This window comes from Condylostylus longicornis, unplaced genomic scaffold, assembly GCF_029603195.1.
Source record: "Condylostylus longicornis isolate FDR11 unplaced genomic scaffold, ASM2960319v2 ptg000100l, whole genome shotgun sequence".
Classification (NCBI taxonomy): Eukaryota; Metazoa; Arthropoda; class Insecta; order Diptera; family Dolichopodidae; genus Condylostylus; species Condylostylus longicornis.
In genome coordinates this window covers 1,706,193-1,732,224 of record NW_026578068.1, presented here as the reverse complement: position 1 = coordinate 1,732,224, position 26,032 = coordinate 1,706,193, and the positions used below count along the sequence as shown (strand labels likewise).

Below are 26,032 nucleotides of genomic sequence, written 5' to 3'. Positions count from 1 at the left end.
GGTACTCCATTAAAATTTTAAATTAAACTTATTTACCTATGATGAGTGTAAGATGCCAAAGAGATTACAAGAACTCTTTTAATTTTGAAGTTTGCATTTATGGTATACTTTAATTTTCACAAGAAATCCTACCCGCCGTTTGCATTTATTCTACAAATTTTTTAGTGCGAATATTCTACTTGCATTACAAGTATTTGCCTTACATTTTTAATAAATGTTTTTCCGTCTACTTGTATTTGGAATTGACTTTTTCTCTACCCTAATAAAAAATGCGTAATTAGCAAAATAATTATTTTGAACGAGAGATTATGATCATTGTTTTATGTAATAATGTCCAAGTACTAATTAACACTATAATAATACAGTATTAGAAAGAATTCTTGTCAATAATTTTCGTGACCCTGACGTTGTATAACAATTCTATTTACGGTTATATTCCCAAATCGACTGATATAATAATATATATCCGACTAGAGTAATAACCCAAATCTAAGAAGTACATTATTTGAATACGCATAAATTTTTACATTCATTGTAATGAAAATGAAAAATAAATTAAATTTATCTAAAGAACCAACACAAAATTTCAAAGTAATTACTCAAGATTTTTTCATCAGACATCATTCAGAATTTAAAACTAATTCAACCAAACATAACAGTAGTCTCAAATCATGGAGAGATGTCGTTAAAGATTATTTACAACATTCTTCAATTCATGGTCTTAGATATTTACAAGATCCAGACATTTCACGCTGGGGAAGGTATAATTTATACATAAATTTTATATAGCTTCTTGCACATTTTCTAAAAATATTTTTCAATAAAATGCGATTTTATTAGCTTTGGAATTCACAAATGAAGAGCGAATGTTGAGTTTCAGGAAATCTTTGTAATTTTTTTGAGAAACTGAAACCCGAATAAATAAATCGGTTTTAATAAATAATTTGTCATTCGAAAAAAAATTTTTTTTTATAATATTTCTTATTGGAACGTACCATAAATATTTTTATTCTTCATATTTTTCAGATTCTTTTGGTGTTTTACAATATTTGCTTGCTTATTCTGTGCCATCCGAATCTGTTTTTTTGTTTGGGCAGAATATAAAGAAATTTATACGAAAACAATTTTGGAGAGCCCAATTTATCCAGTTAGTTTAATAGCATTTCCGGCTGTTTCCATTTGTAATTTCAATCGAATAAATTGGATGAAAATGAATGAAACATTGGAAAAATTTTCTCCGAAAAATTCATCTGATTTTCAGACACGTTATCTACTACAGGAATTTCTCACATATTTTGAAGATTTTTCACTAAAATTAATTAATAAATTTGATGATTTTCAATATTCTAACTTAACAGCTATTAACAATGTCAATATAGAAGAAGCTCTGAAAAGTTTATCATTTGATTGTAAAGATTTTTTTGAATCATGTCGTTTGAATCGAAAGAAAGTTAAATGTTGTGATATATTCAAGAAACAGAAAACCAATTTAGGAATGTGTTTCATTTTTAATTCAAATATCAAAGAACTTTCTGAAAGAAATAAAACTGGTGAAATGGTAATTTATTTTAAAAATTGAATTTAGTTTGTTAAAACATTTTTAAATTTGATTTTTTATAGCGAAATTTACATAGAACATATAGCTATAGTTCTGGTTCTGGATTAGTAATTAGAATAAAATTTGATCCAAAAATGAAAAATCCAAGGAATAGAAATCCTGATGGTGTTTCGGTATAATGAAATGAAGTTGAATTTTTATGGAAACAAAATGTTTTATTCAATTTTTTAGATGATTTTATTGACAGATCTTTCTTATCCTAGGAATGAGTTTTTCTTGGAGAAAAACGCCTATCATCATATTATCATAAAACCAGCATTATTTACAATAACACCAGAAACTAAAATTCTGCCAGTAGAAATTAGACATTGTGTTTTCGATGTAAATATTTGTTATTGATTATCCACGGCAATGTTGTGCCGAAAGCTTCACATCTCTAAAATTCAATTAAATGTTTTTTTACAAATTTAAATTTTCTACACTTCCACAATATTTTACGTATTCTTCTATATTTTAATATTAATCATAGTTATTTTATTAAAATTTTGCAGGATGAAGTTAATGAAAATTACTATAATACATTGCCAGGATTCAGATATGATAACAATAATTGTTATGGTGAATGTGACCGTAGATTAATTATAAAAATGTGTAATTGCTCTCCGTCATTTATTTATCCAGATGGTAAACGAAGTTAAAAAAATTTGACAATATTCTTTTTCTCATATTAAACCTATTTTAATGCAATATTCCAGATTATCCAGCAAAATACAAACCTTGTACTGCTCTTGATTTTCTTTGCATTTCAAAACTTAATAGTACGTATAACAACAACAAAAATACGAAATACAAAAATTAACATTAGCGTATACTAAAATTATTTTTTTCCTTTCTTTTGAGGAAAATTTTTACCACAAGTTCATCCAATTGAAAAGAACTATGTCAATAATTTTGGTTATGGAAATGTTTGTGAGTGTTATTTTAGCTGTAATTTCTTAAGAACAGATCATATATCAAGAACAGAAGAATTGTAAGAAATTTTATACTCAAATTATATGTACTTTAAGAAAAGTTAAGAAACAGGAATACTTTCAGGAGCAAAAATAATGGGCTAACAGACAAACATCTAGTACTTGATATTTATTTTCGTCGATTGATTCTTTTCAAATTTAACACATTCTTAACTTATAATTGGGTCGATTTTATAGGTAAAAATTATTATGATTCGAATTAACAACACGAAACAAATTATTAGCAACCTGCTCCCTATTAGTCCTATTGCCAAAATATATGTAAGAAATTCTTGAAGATGGTTTTCTTATACTTTAGTTTTGAAGACGTAGAGATCGTTACAATAATAACAAGTATGAAAACCATTTTAACTTTTACGTAGAATACTATTGTAATAGGAAGAGGTTGTAATAAAAACCATGATAAAGAGATTCTTACAGAAATTACGCACTTTATTAAAGCTGATTTTCTTTTGAGAACCAGTTTTAAATGAAACAAAATTTTTTTCTTCTAATTAAAATGTTTATTTTTTAATAAATTTCAGTTCATCTTGGTGGTGGAATTGCATTTTTTCTTGGCTGTTCAGTTTTAAGTTTAACCGAAATATTATTTTATATTCTGATTTTGTTTTCAAATGAACTGAAAAAGCGTTTCATTACTCCGAAATTCTTTGATCATTTGAGGAAAACGTAATGGGTTTGCTAAGAATGTTTTATTGTATTAAAAATATGTGAATACTAAAGTAAATAAATTTTGCTTGTTACTGAAATTAAAATAAAAATTTGTTCAAATGTATTATAATTTTAAGAGGAAACATGCAAATAAAGCTTATATTTTAAATTTGAAATTTGTAATAAGATTTTAGCGAATTGCAAATAATTAAATTGGTTAAATTATAGTATATAACAGTTACAGAATAATTAAATAGGTATACTATTGAAAATATCTTTTTATAACTTTATAAAATGCTTCTCACCAAATATATGTATGTACTAAAATGTTAATATAAAAAAAACAAGGAAAAATGTTAATGTTATTTCATTGCATTACGAATTTTACATAGGGTTTTGTATATTAAAATTGGTAAGTGATGATAGCTACAACTTGAATTCTACTCTTCAACTTGTCATAATAAATTCAAACCTTTTTTATTTAAACTTCATATTTCAGATAAAAAAAAATGGATACTGACAAGTTTCTCATGATATTGAAACGTAGAATTCAATTTTTTTTCAAAAGATGTATAAACAAATAGACGGCTGGTCCTACATTTATCCAAACATTTTTTAAAAAATTTTTCGAAAATATTTCAATAACAAAATATCTTTCTTTCATAATATTCTCTACGCTAAAGTTTTAAGCGATTATGCAACTTAAATATTATATTTTAATATTAGACAAGCGACATCTTTTTGAAATTATTATTAACAATTGAAAAGTATCCTTTACAGGATAACAATTTTTCAAAAGCATTTTCAAATTAAAATAACTTTTTATTAATAAGCATTTCAAAAGAAATAAAAGTTCAAATTTTAGCGATTTGCTGTACCGAGAAATAAAAGCTTTGAAAATAAAATAGATTCCACATTTCAACGAAAATTCTAAATAAAACGTATGGTTGTGATCCTTGCTATAGAAAATTATTTTAACAAAAATTCCATAAAGTTTTTTATAATTTTATTTATTTTTTTGGAAAAATTTAACAAAAAAAATTGTTCTTGAGCGAATTTTAGTTTTATTAAAGTTTTTCTTTTAAAAGTGAATTTCGTTTTATTAAAAAATAGAATAAAATTTTCAAATTGAGTGCAGAGCTCAATATTTTAACTATTGTTGCTTAACTTGTCCGATAGGGTACTAACAAATTGTTCTCTTTTTAAAACGTGGAAAACACGTTTTTTTGCTGAAATTCAACTAATTCTAAGGTGTGTTTCTATAGTCTAAAGTTTAATCGTATATAATATTTCTTGGTTTGTATTAAAGAATTTTAGAACGTTAGGTCTAGCTTTACTCTTTTTGTTCTCGATCATCTTAGTCACAGACAGAAATCATTTCGAAATCTTATTCTAGATTTACTCTATCTACATAGACTAGTTTAGTTTTTTAGTCTTTCCAAATCACTTCTTCGCGAATTTAAATTTAAACTTAAATAGTGCTAGAACGTGAAATGCTAGAATTAGTTATAAAAGAATTTAGTACTCAGTACTCATAATCAATGGAACAGTCACTATATTATACGTTATTAATTAAAATTCTTACCTTATTTGAAAATATATAGTTATTTATATGGCAATTCTACCTTATTATGTAGATTTTCAAAGAACCAAATCGTTTACACATTATAATTTACTGCTTCCGCAACAGTCCGCAGATAAGTTATGACGCAACAACCAAAATCACTCTTTTTCAAATACATTATTGTACAAATTTACACAAAAATTTTCTCTGCAATTTTTTTATGTAATTTTAAATTTAGTGGTCTTACATTTAATCTTATATAAATAGAGCTTCATTGAATAGAAAATCTCATTTGATTTCTATTATTTTTCTGAAACAAATATACTACAAAAATATTGTTTTTAATAAACAAATACAGAAAGAAAGAAAATAAAAAAAAACATTCCAAAAATATTTCAATAAAAATCTTTAAAAGAGAAATATATCAAGAAAAAACTGAAAAAGAAAGTCACAACTTTTCCTTGTGCAATTATATTTTAAACTTTTATTAAAAATTTCTATAAAGAAGTCCTTTGATAAAATTGTACCACATTTAATTTCCCAAAATTTGAAATCTCTTTCAACAATTTTATAATAGAAATGAGTAGGTAAGTCAATATAAATTTAAAATAAAAAAAAAAACTTTTCAAAATAAAATTATGCAGTTTTCTATTCGTCATAAAAAAATTTTAAAAGGTCTTCAAATTTTCTATTTTGGTTGCACATGCAAAGCAATACACATATTTAATAAAGTTATTCTAAACTTTACAAAAAACAGTCTACTAACTGTTTAAATTAGTTTTATTAAAGTAACGACATATTTCAAACTATTGCATATATTCAGGATGAAAAAAAAATAATTAAGAGAAGAGTTGACGCGAGTTGAGGTAAATAAATGAATTTTTTTATGGCATGGCATTTACATTCAGACTTTTGTCATTTACACAATTTCTTTAAAAGGTTTGAGAAAACATTTAAAATGCTCAGCATTTAAAATATTGCAATTGGTATTTCTGTATACAGATCACACATTATTGCCAGTTTCCTTCAACAAAAACGTGTTCATTTAAAAGAGCAACTTTTCGATAATTTAATTTTTGCGGTGTAACCCAAATCGGCATACTCATTTCGTACAACCAAAAACCATGGATGTTCTTTAAGAAAATATATGGAAGTCAGATTAATATCTATACCAGCATCTGCAATATGCATCTGCAATTTCAAGTAAACGCTATCTACAAAGAGAGTTCTAGCGTTTTCCGAAACTTTTCCTGGTAGAACGACTCTTTTAGCATAAATAGCAATCACATTTGTATCGAATTCTATCAGATCTTGGGTTAAAGTTTTTAATACTTTCACTGTTGGTGTTACGCTACATTTGATTATTTGAGTGAAATCTGAAAATACAACTAAGGTTAAAATTCATTACAGCAGGCTTTGCTTATGCATTTTTTTAATTATAGGCTAATAATACTTCTGTTTATTTAAATTTGGGTTAATTCCAACACTTTCGTAAAAAATTCCAAAAATAATTATAACATATACCTTATAGTAATCGGGAATGTTACAATAATTATGTATATAACAAGGATGTTGAAAATTTAATACCTACACACTAAAAAATCTTAAAGAAAATTTTTACCAAAAAAAAAGATGATAAAAACCAAAATAAATAAATTTTTTTTTATTTCCCCTCCTTTCTTTCCCGCTCCCTCTCTCTCTTTCTTTTTCTCTTTCTCTTTCTATTCTGGAAATAGATTTGTAAATATTTTCTTTGAAATTTAAAATCATTCTGCTTGCACCAACATTTTAAAAATAGTGAAATTTAATACAGTTTTATAATTTATATAACAGTTTATATTTATCTTTTCTTACTGGTAACATCTTGTATGAATCTTGTGTATTAAAGTTTTTTCATTTTTTATAAAAGTAACATTCTTAACCTTTTTAATTCAAAAGTTGTTACCTGTGGCAGCGCATTAAATTATTGCCTATATAAGATGGCTGTTTATATTGCTAATAAATAAACGGCACTTTTATACTAATTAAATCTCTTATCTCAACCTGAGTTGCACTGACTTTGCTTACCTAACAATCGCGATGTTACGATTTTTTGTTTTGTTTAGGCATTAATTCTCTGCATTTATTATGCAAATTAATTTTTATACACTAAATTTTATTCGGTACTGATGTTATTATTTGCCTCAGTAAAAAAGACAATTTTGAAATAAAAATTTGACAACAAGTTCGTTACGAGGACTAGACTTGTCAAATAACATTGAAATAAGTTTTATTTGACATACATTATTTATGTCGATTGTAGTTGCGCAGGAATACGTGACATCATTGAAATCTTGGAGACGACCACTTTTCCACCATATTTCTGAAAAGTATAAATATTTTAAAGTTCATTATATTGTATTTTATAAATTTAAAAACTGGAATTATTGTCGTAGCATATAACACATACATACGCACATGTAGATATCTATCTTCTTCTTCTTCTTCTGCCCCTTCGTTTTCGAATGTTGGCGATCTTTATATCCATATTAGTTGATGTTATTGACAATTTCTTTATATCTCTCTCTGTCTCTAGAAAACTCCATTAAGGCTGACAAGTCCCTCAAACCGGTCCAGTTTCTAATGTTTCTCAACCATGAAATTTGTTTCCTTCCGATGCCTCTTTTTCCTTGTATTTTGCCCTGTATTATGAGTTGTAATAGATGGTATTTTGAGTTTCTCATAACATGTCCGAAGTATGCTGCTTTTCGGCGTTTAATGGTGGTAAGTAACTCACGTTCTTTGTTTATTCTTCTCAGCACTTCGGCATTGGACACCCTGTCTATCCAAGGAATTTTCAAAATTCTCCGGTACAGCCACATTTCAAAAGCTTCGATTTTATTCATTTCTGCTACTTTCAGAGTCCACGTTTCCATTCCATACAACAATACTGACCACACGTAACATTTAACGAATCTGACTTTTAGTGCGATGTTGATACCATGATTGGTAAGAACTTTTTTGTATCTGAAGAACATCGCCCTGGCAACTTCAATTCTACATCTTATCTCATCTGAAGAGTCCCAACTTTCATTAAGCCAGCATCCGAGGTATTTGAACTTAGTTACTCTTTCTACTGTTTTATTATCTGTAAAAAGCCTCGTATTGTTGATGTTGTTTTTCCTGCTTACAACCATATATTTAGTTTTATCGATGTTAATATGAAGACCGAACTGTTTACTATAGTGGTTAACTTTGTTCAATAAAGTTTGTAGATCTTCGATACTACCAGCTATTAAAGTGGTATCATCTGCATATCTGATGTTATTAATGTTGATGCCGTTAACTTTGATACCCTCTTCTACATCACTGGTTGCTTCTTTAAATATGTTCTCTGAGTAGACGTTGAAAAGTAGAGGTGAGAGAATACAACCTTGCCTTACACCTCTAAGAATCTCGATTTCTCTTGTTGTTTCCGCTTCAATTTTGATTTCCGCTGTTTGTTTCCAATATAATCTTTGAATGCAGTTTATTTCTTTCTGGTCGATGTCCATATTTTGCAAAATTTCGATTAGTTTATCGTGTTGGACTCGGTCGAAGGCTTTTTCGTAGTCTATGAAGCAAATAAAAACATCTTTTTGCACATCTTTACAGTTTTCAACCAGAACTTTTGTACAAAATAAAGCTTCTCTTGTACCCATACCTGCTTTGAAACCAAATTGTGACTGCCCCATTGCTGCTTCACATTTTTTATATATCCTGTTTTGGATTATTTTTAGAAATATTTTTAATATGTGACTCATTAAGCTGATTAGCCTGTATTCTTTACACCGTTTTGCATTTATTTTCTTTGGTAAAGTAACAAAAGTCGATTTTAACCAATCCCTAGGGTATTCTCCAGTATCATATATTTGATTAAATAATTTTACAAATATTTGTAAATTGTCTTCGTTTATCAATTTTATTATTTCTGCTGGGATTTCGTCAGGACCTGTTGCCTTGTTTTCTTTGGCTGACTCGATAGCTTGTACAATTTCCCCTTTCGTGATTGGTTGACCAGTTAGATGTGGTGTTGCTGACTCAGTCAAAATCGATCTATTACTATCCGAGAAAAGATCTTTTATGTATTCTTCCCAGACCTGCTTCTTTTCTTCTATATCGAAAACAACTTTGTCTTCTTTATTTACCAAAATGGATGAAGTCTTTTTTCTATAAATACCGGATGCTTCTTTTAATTTCTTATGAAGGTTAAAATCGTCATGGACTTGTTGTAATCTTTCTATTTCCTGACACTGTTGATTAAGCCACTCTGTTTTTGCCCACCTAATTTTTCTTTGGATGGTTCCGTTTAATTGTTTGTACTTTACCGGATTTATATTTCTATATTTGCGCCTTTCGTTCATGAGTTCTATTATTTCTTCAGTCATCCATTTATTATTTGTGATATGTTGTTGGTTACCCAATTTGGCTTTAGCAACTTGATTTAAAACTACTTTCGTTTCTGTCCAGATATCGTTTGTGTTGTTTGTTTCTAAATTGATTTCGCTCAGCTTTTGATTTATTTCTGCAGTAACTATGTTTTTTGTTGAAATATCTTTCAATTTAGCTACATTCAGTTTTGTTCTTTGTGGTGTTCTTTGAATAACTGCAAGCTTGATTTTGATGTTGGCTAGTAAGAGATTATGGTCTGTCCTAACGTCAGCACCTGGATAAGTACTGACCCTCGAAACAAATGAACCGAATCTCCTATTAACTAGTATGAAATCAATTTGATTCCTGACAGTGCGTAGATCGTTATCTTGTGGCGATTTCCACGTATATAACCTTCTTGGCGGTAAACTAAACCATGTGTTGGTAATTTTCATTTTGTTTTCTTGACAAAACTGAATTAATCTGTCACCTCTTTCATTTCTGTCTCCTAAACCAAAATGACCGGTTACTCCTTCCACTTGAGTGGAGCCCACTTTGGCATTGAAGTCACCTAATACGATATTCAATTCTTGTGGTTTAGTGAGCTTCATTAATTCGTCGATGTCATGGTAAAACTCTTCAATAGCTTCATCACTTTTATCTGCTGTTGGTGCGTAAACTTGTATCAAGTTGATGTTAACAGGCTTTGCACTTAGTTTGACCAGCATTGTTCTATCGGAATGCGGAATAAATGTTGAGACACATTTCGCAGCATGGCCCTTGATAATCATGCCCACTCCGTTGCTGTGCTTCCTATTTTGATTACCAGAATAGAAAACCGTAGCGTCATCTTTTTTAAGCTCGCCGGCATCTGGCCACCGCATTTCACTTATACCGAGAATATTGATGTTTAATCTTGTCATTTCTAATATGGTATTATCAAGTTTTCCTGCCTCATATAAACTTTGAACGTTCCATGTACCAATGTTTAATTTGTTTTTCGTTTTACCTCCGGGGATTCTTAGCACCCTCGTTGCGCCGGAGACTGAGGGCCATTGATTCTCTTGATTATTCATAAAGATTTTCTTGGGAATGTTACTTCAGTGGTTTCCCGTTGCCTTCTGAAGCCCATGCCGTTGACAATTCAATTGTTCATCCGCCTTTAGAATTAAAAAATAACTCAGGGACAAGAGGTTGCCCCGCCAGCTAACACATTTATATAGCGAGCCGCTTGCTCCAAGACAGTCACCCGCTTGTAGCCGCCAGTTGCTGGACAGACGCTACTAAATTAAATATCTTCTTTGTTTTCCGATATTTAACCCACCAATCTCGTTTGTTGTCGACCCAAACTACTCCACTTGGATTGGTTACCAAATCTTCCGTAAGGGTTGCTCGACCTAACAGGGTGGACCTCGTGAAGGTGAGATTTGGTGTTGAGTAGTAGAGGCTAGGTTGATGTGACAGCTTCCCATCATCTTTATTCGCATACTACCCCGTTTCCAACCCCGTAGATATCTATATAATATAAAAATAAAATTATATCTTGTATACTGCAATAAAATATAAATTCAATTTTTGCTTATTTCAGTGAAATTAAAATCTTCTAATGTAATTAAGAACAATTTTATATATTCCACAATACTTTACTAAAGTATTGTAGAAAATTGTTCTTATGGTATAGATATTCCTATAGATATTACGAGTATGTATATTAAAATAGTGGTGAATTTTAATGAATGGTGAATGATGGTCATATCTTTGAATTACTTAATTTTTTAAATAACAAATTACATAGATCTATTTATAAATTTACACACATATAACATGTATATAAATATATTTTATATATATAATATTAATGTTATATTATAACACATATAAAGTGTCTGTAACTATTTATAAAATAATTTTCACTCTTGTAAAATTTTTAAAGCTTTTTTTTGTTTTGTTTTTCTTTTTCCTGTATTTTTTTTTTGCAAAAGAAATAATTATAACTTTCAAGGATAATTTTATTTTATGATCATTTATAATTCTATTTTTAGCAAGATAAATTTCTATGAAAGTTTATGTTTCAATATAGCATTATTGCATATGTGTATACAAGGTGATTCAGTATTGAGTATTATATTTTGCAAATTATATATTATAAGCGATAGTTTCCGAGATCCAGTGATTTTAAGCATATTTGACCAAAAATTTTGCTTGACAGAGTTGATCCGTTGTAAAACTGTTATGAGTTTCAAGCGAGAAATTTCTGATAAGACCAAAAAGTTCTTAAAATCAACTCACTACTTTGCTTTCTTATTTGTGTACTTTCGCTATAAAATTAAGAAAAATTCTAATTTTTCTTCAATTTTTCGTGATAGAGAGGCCTAAATAAACTGGTTTTAGCGAAAATATTCATCAAATTAATTCGAAATTCCTTATATGAATTTGTATAACAGTAACTTGTAAAGGTAGTCAGGTGTTAGCAATTGGCAAATTTACATACAAAATCCCTAAATACAACTACGAGCCTACTTGACATTTTTGCGTGTGCACAGATTTCCGGATGTTGAAATTAAATATTTGGATTTAGAGTGTTAAAAGAAATAACATTTTTGGAGAATTTTACGGTTCAGAAACAAAACTGTCACTAATCACTAGTGACTTTACATTTTTTAACATATGTAATGAATTTATTAACGAAATTTCTTGAAATTTACTATTTTGAGTTCTAGTTAATGAAAATGGCGGCAACTTTTGCAGGGAAATACTTTGAAATAACTGTTTAAAAGCCATTTTAAGTAGTTATTGTGCATCATTTTCACTAAACTGAACAATACCATAGAAAAATATGAACAGTGCTGCCATATCAGCCTTTTTTCGAATTGTGATTATATTGAACATTTTTAAGAAATATTTCTTTTTTTAAACTTCTTACTACAAATTAAGCTTCTCAGGATTAATGTAAAAATTCCAGAATAACCCTATAAATATATACATAGGGTAGAATATGTATTTAACTTTATATCGTTATCGTTATAATAAAAGTTTAAAATTATTTAGTTATGTTTTCCCCGGAATAAAAAGTAAATAGAAAACCATTTTACATACATGTGTATTAATTGTTCGTCGTATACAAGTATGTACAGATTTTTATGTGTTGCGGTATAAAAAGTATGGAAAGTAAAAATTTTTTGCTCATACTATAACTGTAATTTAATATAAAAAAAAATTTGGTTTTCATTTACACCTGAATTTCTTTTATTAAATTTGAAATTTTATTCCATGCATTTTAAAGTTAAATTGCATTATAAGGAGTGTTAAAAGTAATGGTAGGAATTTATGGTATCTAAATGAAAGACAAATTTTCTTCTTCATATTCGACACAAATAAAATTAAAAAATTTGGGTGTGTTCCCCCAATCTTTAGCAAAATAGTTCATTTATTTGTTCATTTAAAAAATTTCCAAAAAATTATGTTGAAAATTACAATTTTTGTACTGATAATAGGACTGTTAATTTTTGCGTTAGGCAATAGAACTGTTATTAAAACTTTTGAATATGAACCATAGTAACGCCAACACTGTAAAAGGATTCATATTAAATTTAGAGTTGGTTCAGGGTTTTACCAAAGAAGTAGATAACTGGTTCCACACCGATTTTCTCAGCGATTCGCGACAACGATTAAATTAGATCTACAAAAAAAACTTTATTTGATTTTAATCAATTGAAAATAATAAAATTCTTTTCTTTCTTTATTTGCACGTGTTTATTCAAAGTCAGTTCCAAAATGAATGACAAAATTTAACCACCATTTCAAAAATAAATTGAAATTTTTTCTTTTATTTTTCAAAATTAGAAAGGATAACATCAAATATTTTTTTTCTTCAAAATTTATCCTTTTGAAAAACAAACGCTTCTGTTTAGAAACTCAAGATTTTTTATCACTTTGAAAAATCATAATTGAAAAAAAAATATTAATTTCAATATTTTTTCATTCTATGTTTTAAATTATTGAAGCAGAAAACTATTTTATATTTTTCATTGATTCTATTTTTAGATTTAATTAATTTTATTGTTAACTAAATCGATAAAACCAAAAATATCAACACAATTCAAATTTAATTTAGATTTTCAATTTCAATATTAAAGGTCAAGTTCAAAAATACAATTATTTTGAAAACCAAAAATGTAAACAGACAAACCTTTATTGCAAAAAAAAAAAAAACAAATTCTTAATTGAATAATCAAAATTTAATGCCAAAATTCAAGTTTTCTTTTTTTTGTTTTTTTAAAAGAAATCTTGTTAAGAGACTGCAATGATTAAATGTGGTAATATTTTTCAGTTATATAAGATTGTCAAGATAAAAGATTGTTGAACAAAAGCAATTTCAGTAATGCTAAAGGAATTGAAAAATAATTTTAGTTTGAAGCATTACCAACTATATAAACAATAAGATTTTAATCAAAATAGCTAATTGATAAACACTTCTTTGAAAGAGTCTTATAGGTGTTCCACACGCAACTTTTGGATTTTTCGACTTATGAGTATTTCTATAGTTTTAAGGTGAAAGGGGCTTTCAATATCAATCCGCTTTAGGTTATAGAAAAATTTAATGAAATCTTTTGTGAAGCTACATGGTAGCTACTCAGCTCATTGATCTAATCGTTTTCAAATCATTAAGAGTTATAATATATATTAATATAAGGTCGATTTTATTTTATATTTCATTTCAAAATTTTCACCTATTTTCTACTTGTATTTTTTTTCTAATATTTATTAATAAATTTTCTTGCTATTTTCCATATACGTAGTTTTCAATTTTTTGTTTCATTTCAAATACTACCCATATACTAACTGGGTAAAATATTGTTAAGCTTTTTATTTGCTCCATGATAATGCATTTTTGTTATTGCCAAAGAAATTGGTGAAAATTCCTAATTTATTTGGGACAAAATTAAGAAAAACTTTATACATATTTATATATTCATAAATATAAATACATATAGACAGGTTAAAAAAAAATTTTTATGAGTATTTCAACTGCTACTTTAGCACATTACATAGAAAGTAATTCTATAAATAGAAAAATAAGTAAACGGGGATAGAAGTGTTACCCGAAAACTAGATAATGCAATCAAATTTATTCGCCCTATTAGTATAACAAGAAGAGAAAGTAACAAAAAATAAAAGTCAATCCTCCTTACAAAATCCAAAACAAAAAAAATCGATTGGAAACATATTGATTATGCAATATTTCATTGATTGGCAAGCAATTATATTTTTAATTCCAATTTTTTTTCTATTTTTTTTTTCTTTTTTACATAAATACTTACACGATACATAAATATTGTTTGACTGTACCATGATTTTATGCTTTATTGCTATATATACATAATATGTGTGTATGTATGTAGTTGTAAGTACGAGTATTTATAAAAGATTCTTCTTTTAAACTTTGGTATACGAGAAATCACATACCCAAAACGTATACAAAAAAAAGGAAAATTCAAAAATTTTCTTCTAAAAATAAATTGCAAAAAAAAAACGCTGCCAAATGCCAAAAACTTTCAATTAATAATTGAATTTCCTTTTGAGCTTATCCCAAAAAAAAATTAAAAAAAAAAACGCATTGAAAAAAAGGCATTGGAAAATGAATAAAAAAAAATAGAAATTTTTTTTTAGAACAGGACGACGTCCATTTTTTTTATTTCTTTTTTCTTCTTGTCAGTTTAAATTTTACTGAATGAAACTTTTTTTGTGACACACAAAAATGAGAACAAAAAAAGGGAAGAGAATAATCGGTTATACTTTGCGCAACAAATTTCAACCATTCATAAAATATTTTTCAAATTTTCAATTCAAAATCTATAAAATATGTGGGAAAAATTACAATCTAGCGTGGATTTTTCAATTTCCATGGCAAGGTAATGTAGTATACAAGATATTTTTGGGAGGAGGATTTATAAAATTACCATAAATAAAAATAATTCGTGTAGTGTTTTTATATAATTATGCACCAAGTGTAAAAATCCACTCAATGTTACAGTGGTTATGGAACCGGTCCTTTAACCGTAGTATTTCAGGTTCATCACCATAGTCAAATCACCATTGATATTATAAAAAATTGCATACAATTAATTTTGTGTGGCTTAATATACAGTATTATGAAATGAAATTTTAATGACAATAAAATTATATAAACAAAAGGAAAGCAAGCTAATCATCTACTTAATTATCTCAATGGCTTATGAAATTTAGAAGGTTAACTCTAAAATATCAATCGAAATAAATGAAATGGAAAATCTCTAACTCAAATGGAAAATTCTAATGCTCACAAGTGGAATAAAGAAAAAAAATAAGTATAAAACAGTAGATTATTTCCTACTCTGATTCATGACCACGAAAATCGTTCAAAGCAAATTATCTGTGAAATTAACTCAAACACGACCGGCAAAGAACTAAAAACTAGAATACTGAAAAAAGATATACGAAAAAAAGTCATAGTATGATTTCGGCCAGTGAAAGAATTTTTTAAGACATTGTAACCCAAAGAAACAATGATCTTTAGTATGAGTAAAAGCAGTTGAGAATGTTCGCAAGTTTTTTTAATAGTGCAAAGAAATTTAGAGTAGGCTGATAGGCAACGAAATTTAGAGTCGAAAGAAACCCCCATTTTATTAATTTACGGATTGTTTAATATTAATTAACTAGAGATGGGAAATCTTAAAAATTGAAATGCTTAAATATATCAGAAAAATGCTTAAAAATTTATATTAAGAAATTTTAAAATAATAAAATTTAGTATTTTCTTCTTGTAATAATTTAAAATTTTCACAATTAACAGAATTGCAAGATTACTCAATATTTTTTCCTAAAATTCTTCTAAATAAATCTGAAATTATTTTTTATGACTCCACCTAATAATATTTTCATTATCCTAATTTTCCAGATTTACCTCACTGCTCTATAATTATAATCTCAATTGCTAAAATTTTTACAAAAAAAATAAAAGAAAAAGCTTTATACCAATAAAGTACACAATCAAAAAAAAATTTTCTGCTGATCGAACAACTTAGGTACTATTAAAAGTTTTTGCCTTTATTTTATTGCCCTCTTCTAATTCTTTTCATCATTCTACAGAAAAAAAATCAAAAAAAAAAAAACAAAAAAGAAAAAGGAACAAAGAAAGTTTCTTTTTTAGAAAAAAGTGAATATATTTTTCTCTTTCTTTTATCTTTTGCCTAGTTTGTTATTGGAATCTTATTTATGCTTTTTTAGAAAAGTTCCAAAAATAAAAAGCAAAGAATTTAAAAAAGGTTTATGTATTTGTTTCTGCTTCACTGATAAACCGTTGAAATATGAACATGAATGAATGATAGTTTCAACACAGATACGAACAAGGAACTATTTTCATTAATAACACAGAAGGAACAATAAAAACAAAAAGAACAAAATTTGAAAAGAAAATTAAAGAGACATGAAGACTTATTGCTAGAATTGATTTATAGAACGGAAAATTTTTGTTTAAAAAATTATTTCTTAGTTTTGGTTTTTTTATTTGTATAATTTTTTAGATTCTTCATGGCAACAGATGTTTAGTCAGCATTTTCAATAAAAAAATATTTTGAAAGTGGAACGAGTGGAGGAAGGTGAAAAAAGAAAATATAATTTTTTTTTTATGTTGCAGTTGTTATAGTTTTTTTAAATGGTGATTTATTTTGAAGTCAATTAAGCAATATTTTTTAGTTTTGTTATAAAATACAACAAGTTTATTATTAAATTCTCGCGTTAATCCTCCAATATTAAATTTACCCATAATAAATACATAGGATTTACTAAAATCACTTAATATATTAATTTATGCACGTATAAAGCAGATTAGATCAGAGTAGTGTGGCCCCCATAAGGGTACACATAAGCCATCTAGACCCGTTGTGGTAACGCCGGATGTCTCCTTTCACAAATCGGCTAAGATCTCTAACATTTACATTTGTTAAAAACGCAGCGCAACCAAAGATCGGTAGCGCAACACATGAGCATTGGAGGTGGTTGGCCGTTTTCTTTCACCCCTAGCCGCAACAGCTTCTACATAGATCATTTGCGAAGCGGCCCAATCAGATAACGGATATTCGCCAATCAGATAACGGATCATCAGAACTTCTGTTAAAGGTGTAAAGTAAAAAGTTGAGTAAAAAACTCTCTAACATTATACATTCTTGAACAAAAATAATGTTAATGTAAAAATCACATTGTTTTGCATAATATATGGTATTTTATTCTATTATGGTCCACATGTAACAATTTATGGCCATAAGCCATATGAATTGTCATCAACTCTAAAATTTGAAAATTTCATTATTTTATTTTTCACATTTGATAATTTTAAGCAAAAAAGTTATTACGTCAAGCAGGATGACAATTATTATAATTTAGTTCAATATTTACAGTTTTTTTCCTCCTATCTTTCTATATTATCAATACTTGAGCATTTAATAAACACATTTAATTCATAAAAAAAAAATTAAATGCTCTGCCTACAGTCGTATAACACAAACTGTTTATTTTATTTCTTTTCTGGTTTTTCTTTGTTTTTGTTTTTTATTTTTTGGGGTAATTTCAATTTTAGTTTTACAAATTGCTGGTCATAATCTCGTACCAGTACAACTTCACGTACATTAATGACTAGTTATACATCTGTATAGAAGAAAAAAAGGAGGAAAGGTTCAAATTTCATTTTCAATCAACAAAAAATATCTTATCTATAGAGGAGGAAATGTTGTGTTCAGTGTTGTCTTGCTTAAAACTGATTTTCTCTCTTTATATGCAACAACATCTCTTATACATTTTAATAACCTATTTTACTTATAACATTAGAGAAGAAAAGCTATGAGCTTTAAAAAAATAAAAAAACAAGAAATATAAAAACAAAAATTATTTTCCTCTTTTTTTTTGTTATTCTCTTTTGCTTTCGTTATTATTATTGTTTGATTTTTCATATACTTTATTTATTGTTGTTATTTTTGTTTATTCGCCCACTCATAGTGGAGGAGGTGTGCGATGATGTCGAATTGATAATGATAATAATGACTGTTATGTACAACACAATTTTTGTTTTTTTTTTTGTTTACTTTTTTAAATTTTCATCATCTCCTTCGCAATTTTCATTTATTATGTGGGCATAAATATTATATAAAAAATCTAGTGAGCGAATTTCCCCTTTTTAATTCAAAATACGTACATAATTACATATTGTAATAACGTGCTTGAATTCAATATTATATAAAATTGTCTATGTATTATGAAAAGAAAAACATAAGAGAAAAGAATAAAAAAAAAACAACTTTAAAAGCTCTTAATTTTGTAAATGTGTGTTTACGTCAAAATCATTGATAAAATTCTGTGTAAGGATTTTCGAATTTTGTTTCTTTAATGTAGATACACGCTTGGCATACTTTGAATGAATTTCTCTTATTTCTTTACACATTTCATATTTTTATTTTCTCTTTTTTATTTTGCTTTTTCTTAATTTTCTATACTATAAAATTAAAATATTTACTATCTACTGAAGGATATTCACAAAATAAAAATAAAAATAAATAAATTTAAGATAGTAGTAGTAGTAAATTTTATCCTGGGAATATATTTTTCTATATTAATGTATATACATATAATATAGACTACAATAGTATGTTATGAATAGTAGCAACATAAATTGTATATATATATATATATATATATATATATATATATATATATATATAATATATATATTATATTATATAAGAATATAAAAATAACCAATATAAAGGATAACAAGTGCAAACACATACATGTGCAACTTTTATTATTTTCTCATATACCTATTATTTTTTTTTCTGAAGGATTTCTTATTTAGAGAAAACTCTTACGGGATTTAAGCTTATATGTAATATGAAACAGGTGATGATATATATGTAAGTATTTAAAATTAATTGAAATATTTCAGGATTTTTAGAGTTAGAAACACATTAGATATATGTATATTAAAATAAAAGGCAGAATTAATAACAGCAACCCTTTAAAATATATTTATTTAATGTAAAATAAATGAAGATTGGGAATTGATTTCGATATTAATTTAAAAATTTTCGATTTTGCAATAATAATTACACATTTTTTTAAATATGTGGAAAATAAAATCTAGTTATTTAAATTTACAAAATATTTTTTATGAATTTCGAAAATATCGTCGGTAATTGAGGGTGAATTTTCGGTAATAACTCTTTCAAATAAATTATACATACAATAAATTGGATATTCAATATAAATTTTTTTACTTCCTCGATTTACCAAAAGTTTCCATTATAAAGTTATTATAAATCTACTTGTCTTATCTTTAATTTGAAGATGTTTTTTCTTTGTAAATATAATAATACCACAAAGCTGCCTATATATAAAAATACCACAAAGCTGTCGAGATTTTGATGAGGTTTTGTTTTGCTAACTATTATTTATTCGGAAAAAAGTAACAAGACTGCTTTTATCAAAGTAAAAATATATAAAAAAAGTTGAATTTTGAAAAAAATTGCATACTTTTAGGAGTTGAAAAAATAAAACTTCAAACTTTATTCTAAATCTTGATAAATACATAAATTATATGTTAGGGCAAATATTTCCCGATACATTAACTTCCTATTTTTTCATTATTTTCATTACAATATCGAAGAACATCTTATATACTATTTAGTATGTAGTTTTACTAGACATCTCAAACGCAAATGATTTACTACTCAGAAATAATTTAAAAAAAAATCTACAATACTATACCAAATACTTTTCGCCATCTACTTTTCAAATGGAATCAATTGATCACCAAGGGGGTCCAAATACTGTAAAATACTCAAAACTGACGTTTACTAAAAAAATGGATGTCGTAGTTCAATATACCAAAAACGAATTGAAATAACTAATAGCGAATTGCCACACCTAAAATTAATATAATTGATTGAAAATTGAAACTAACTACTCCACTAACTTGATAAGTCTATATCTAGAAACAACTTTGGAAGTTCAAAATTTAGGAAGAATACAGAAAGAAGGGAAACATACCGAAAATTCTTGTGTCTCGTAAACCGTGTATACAAAAGTTGCTACATTTTTTTATTTTAGACACAAATTTTGTATTAACATACTTGAAAACTGTAAGCTTCTTGAAATTTTTATAAAAAAGAAAAAGATACGATAAACGCCAGCTATTAAAAAAAAATTACAATTTGTTCACGAGTTCCAAATTAATTTTTAATTTGGAACTCGTGAACAAATTGTAATTTTTTTTATGAAATTCATTAATTTTTCAAATAATTTTTTGTTTTAGGCTCTATGGCATAAAGTTCTTGCATCTTCCTTTTTCTATTGTGTGCTCATTCTATTAACGTTTTTATCCTCATCGTACAAATAATTATGTGAAGAAATCCTATGTACTACATTTCTATTCAGTAAGTCTACTGTTTGTTTATATTGTTTAATGAAAAAGGAAGCAGTTTGTAGAGTGTGTTATTGATTTGAATATATTATTTTTCATACTATTTTTCATACATATTTTGAATAAATTAGTTTTCAGATCAATTTCAGTCATAACTAAATTATTTATGTTTTAATACAACACCGGGGCTCTATTGCACCACCTAGGTGAATATGATATTTTTCTAGTCAATTAATTAAAAATTGTTTAATTTCTATTGCACCAGGAGTCAAAAACAAATTAAGTAAAACCTTTGACATTTATTGTTTTTTCTTAAAATGCAACTCGCAATCGTCTGCATATACCTTATTTTATATGTAATTGTGTTTAAATATCCTTATCTATCTACATACAAAAATATGTATACGCATATATCTGCGGAGTACCTATTAATGTCAACAATTTTTTTACACCAATTTTTTAACACTTTTTGGTAATAATGGAAACTTACTTATTATTTATTTACTGGCCTTAAGACAATTAAGTGAAATTAATATACTCAATTTAATTGAGACATTTACATTCAGAATCGAAGTTTTATATTTTTAAAACTTTTTATACATTTCTTATATACAAAAACTCGCTTTCATAAAATTTATATATGAATATTTTTGTACAATATTAAATATGTTATAAATTTATAACAACTTCAATTAAAATAAGAAAAAAAACTTTAATTATGAGATTTTACCATTTCCAGTATCATTTTTCCATTATTTATAACAATAACTTAATGATGATATACAAATAGTACACATATATATTAACAATATTGTGTAAGTTTGTAAATAATATTTAAACAATATAAAAATGAAAAATTGTTGTTAGCAATAACAAAGAATCAACAGAAATAACAATAATTTTTTTAGAGCAACAACTACTTCACCCAAAAAAAAATATAATAATTTTTCCATGCATATTGGTATACAAAAAAAAAATTGTATAGTAAAAAAAGAGAAATAAGAAAAACAATTCAACAATAATATAAAAAGTAACATGACGGCATGTAAACGGAACATCCTACCTTGAACTGAACATAATTTTATATTGTATTTTGTATATTACCGACGTAAACAAGAAAACGAAGGCATCCATAATGCTATCCACTGAATACGGTTGAATAAATTCTATGTTGTTCATGCAGCAAGGAAATACGATGGCTAAAAGCTCTTATTTTCCTTTTGTTTTCTCATTTAATACAATACATACCTAAAATGTATACAACTATGTAACAGTATTACATTAATTTATATACATTATAATTTATATATTTTCTATGTTTACTATGTACGTATATACCTATACAATTATATTTTTTACCGAATGCATTGAAAACAATAAGGAAGGTTATGTGATGGCACTAAATTTTATTTTCGGTGGGAGCACTCTTCTCCACTTTTTGTCTAACAGTCTGTGTGTGCACACGTGTCTCTCAACTTCGACTGAGCCATTTTGATGAAATTTTATACGTATGAGTTTATCTCGGCCTTTTCAGGGATATTTAGGTAACGGGAGTTGTATCTTCTCGCGCATATAAAGAGAAATAATCAAACGATTTCCTTGAAATTTAATATTATTAACTTCCAGGTGTTAAAACAATGAATAAATTTTTTTTGGAAAGTTCAGGTCTCGGAACTAGTGGTCGATTTTTTATTTTTTACCATATGAATGGAAAGTAATTGATGGAATTTTTTTGAAATTTAATATTTGAGTTCTGGTGGTTCCATTCGGTAACATGAAACTATATTAAAAGTCAAATTTATTTCGGAGGAGGTTCATTGAAACCTAAGTTGTGTCCTTGAAATTTTCAAGAAGCGTTTAAAACGCATTTGTAACACTTTCACTAAACTAGGCAATATACATTGCGATCGGTCATGTGCTGACCGCATCAGATTTTTTTTCATATTATGCACACCAAAAGGAAATTTCAATAAAAATGGCAAAACAGTGCAGAAAATTTAAAATTAGTTTAAATAAATTAGAGCAGGCGTGCCTCAGGGCAGTATTATAGATCTTGTATTATACCTAATGCATATAAATGATTTGGCAGAATCAGAATATGTTACTAGGCCTACATTTTATTGACTGTACGTCAATAAATACATTTGTGGACTATACGTCAACAAAAATTTTGACCCTTCACAAATTAAGTTGAATGGTGCTAAAGTATCAATGTAAAATACTGTAAAATATTTGGAATGGACTCTGGATGTATCCAACTATGGTATTTTTCCAAACGCGTATGATGTGATATGTACGTAATAGTGACACTCATATAGATTTAGATATCCCCAAAATAAGTGGTAAAATAAGAGACTGTGCAATTAAACACAGAACTTTCCTCCTATCTTTAGTAGTAGATGATTTTCAGCTTCGGTATTAAAAACAAATACTATCTAGACCAAATGCTGCCGTATCATTCCGTAATGAAATTCTTGACTCATCATTGCCTCCTTAGTTATGGGACTCGTTTCTTCATCAATAATAAATCCGATTGAAATGATATAAATCTATAATATAATAGCTCATTTGACCAATGTAACATCATCTTAACTATATCCTTTAAAAATTGTGGCCATACTTTATATTTTCCTTCCCATTCCACCATCATTCCACCACAATCAATATAATGTCAAATTCAATAAAAAAAAAATTTTTATAAATTTAGTAAAACTAACTCAAAATGTGGTGTCAAATAATTTTAGGTGTATGTTTTTTTTTTCAAATGATCTTTTTGCAGAAATGGAACAGCGAACTCCCATACACTTCGTCGCTATTTCCACAAAGGAGATTATCGTAATAACTTAAATTTCTATATAACATAGAAATAAAAAATTTTAGTAGTACAAATTCTACAATTTTTTCAAAAAAGAAAATTTAATCAAATTTACGAGAGGCAATTAGGCAATATATACAATATACACACATACATAAATTATTTAAAATAAACGTTGCTGAGAAATTATTCCAACAAACGGCTGTTGCGTTTATTGGAACGATTCCTTTTTTTTTTTTTTGTAAATTTTTATATTTTCCTTTTATATACTTAGATACAAATTTTTTGTTTATTCCACCAATATAATATTATTACAATATTGATACTGGAAACGCGTATATTCGCATATATTGCAAATAACATAAAAATTAAAAAAAAAATTAGTGTGAAAAATTTCCATTATTCCATGAAATTTCCATTTAAATACTCCAATATATATTTATAAAAAAGAAGAATTAATTTTTATATACATATACAAAGAATTTTGGGTACCTAGTTAATTACATACGAAGTTATTTTCACACAACATATTCGGAAAAAAAATAGCGGTATGATTAAATATTCCTCCTCAATTCTCTTAAGAATATTGTTTCTTATTTTCTTTTCTTCTCTCTATATTTTGTTATTTATTTTTATTTTATCCCGAATTTGTAAAAAACAAAAACAAAAATTATATTGTTGAATGTTACCATTCTTTAAAGCTTACTATACTATATTATGATTGCAAACATATACAAAAATTATTTTCTATACCTATGTATATACTTATATATACTTTATATATACCTAAAAAAAAGATTAATAATAAAAAATACTCAAAACATTTTGTTTTTTCAGGATTTCTCCTATTTTCCTTTTTACATAATAATTCGGTATCTACATATTTTTTATCATATAGAAGAAAATATTTTCAATGTATTTGTTATAATTATTATTGATTCATATATATGTATATATATACACTATTAAAATTTTACACATACACGCATGCATTGAAAAATCAGTAAAAACAAAAGAAAAAAAAAATATTTTCTGTTATCCTTATAAACTCCAATCATGAATGAATTTCATTCAGTTAAGTTTTGAACGGCTAACGAGAGTATTATTTGTGGTATAACAACAATATTATAAAAGAAAAATCATAATATCAAATAACAAGAATCAGAATATATAACATTTATTGCATACACATATGTACAATTAAAAAATAAATATTCCCTATTCGGTTTTTCTTTTTAATTATTAAAAGCCGAATAATAATAATATAGAACAATAAATTAAAGCAAAAAAACCTATATTGTTATGATTTTTAATACTTTCTTTTAATATTTTCCCGTCATATCTATAAAATTTATATATATATATCTTATGTACTGGCATATTTATAAAAATATATATAAAAATTATTTAAAAATAAAAATAATAGTATTATAAATACAAACAAGCTTATACTAAAATAAATTTAATTGTAAAATGAATAAAATTTGTGTCTAAGGAAAAACCATATACAAATGAATACATTCACACATACCCACACACAAATGTATATATAAATAAATAAATATTGAAAAAGAAAATAAGCGAAAACTTTTTTTTTGGAATTTCTTTATTATCTCGCAGAGAAAACATAATAATAATATTATATACTTACATTCATATATCCTTAAAATACATAGAAAGAAGAAAAAAAATAAAACAGCTTAAAAAAATGTTCGTTTCTTTTTTTCTGTTATATACTTATTGATGTACCTTAGGCTCCAGGCTGCTGGTGAATCGGATAACCTTAAAAATTAAAAATTCATGTTTTTGTGAATTGTGTTGTTTTTTTTTTGTTTGATTTTAAAACAAAAAAGAAAAAAAAAATAAAAAATTAAATATTTATATAGATAAATTTCTATATCTAACAAGTCTTTCTAACCAAAAGTTCTTATAATAAAATACTTAAAAAGTGAATTTTGTGCGCATATCAAATAATTCATGAAATTAAACAAAAAAAAAACATACTTGTTTTAAAATAATGAAAATATAAAATATATATATATATATATAAATTTGAAAAATAAAAATATAAAAAATAAATTTTCGGTATATTTTACTGAAAAATCAAAAAAAAAAAAGAAAACAAACAGTCTTAACAAAAGAATAATCTCCAGAATAATTTTTGTTTTCTAATATTAATATAATAATTAAGGAAAATATCACAAATATCACAAATATCACAAATATTTTTATTTCTTTTTACAAAAATTTATACACAATTCAACTACATAGTAAATTATATACATTAATATTAAATAATTTTAAATATTCAAAACCAAAAAATTTTACTGAAAAAATAAATCTGTAATTTTTTTTATTATAGAAGAAAAAAATTAAACTGGTTAGTTAATTAATTTGGGAAAAAATTACTGGAAATAGGGAGGACAAAATTTAATTCATAAAATTTAATTCAAACTCCTACATGAATGTATGAAATATTAAAATAAATTATTTTTTTTAAATTAAAATATTTAAAAAGGAAAAAAAACAATAATATTGAAGACAGCAAATGTTGAATTATGCGCGAAATATTAAG

The 26,032-nt window shown here is 26.2% G+C and overlaps 1 protein-coding gene across 1 annotated transcript; it reads right to left on the bottom strand.

Annotated features, from left to right (window-relative positions):
* Window positions 1-5,845: 5,845 nt before the first annotated feature.
* LOC129614058 (uncharacterized) lies at window positions 5,846-10,269 on the bottom strand. The gene is made up of 4 exons (XM_055528444.1): window positions 8,801-10,269; window positions 7,581-8,542; window positions 7,038-7,166; window positions 5,846-6,180 (listed from the first exon to the last, which is right to left on the bottom strand). The coding sequence occupies exons 1-4, from the start codon at window positions 10,267-10,269 to the stop codon at window positions 5,846-5,848; spliced, it is 2,895 nt and encodes a 964-aa protein (XP_055384419.1).
* Between the last annotated feature and the right edge of the window lie 15,763 nt (window positions 10,270-26,032).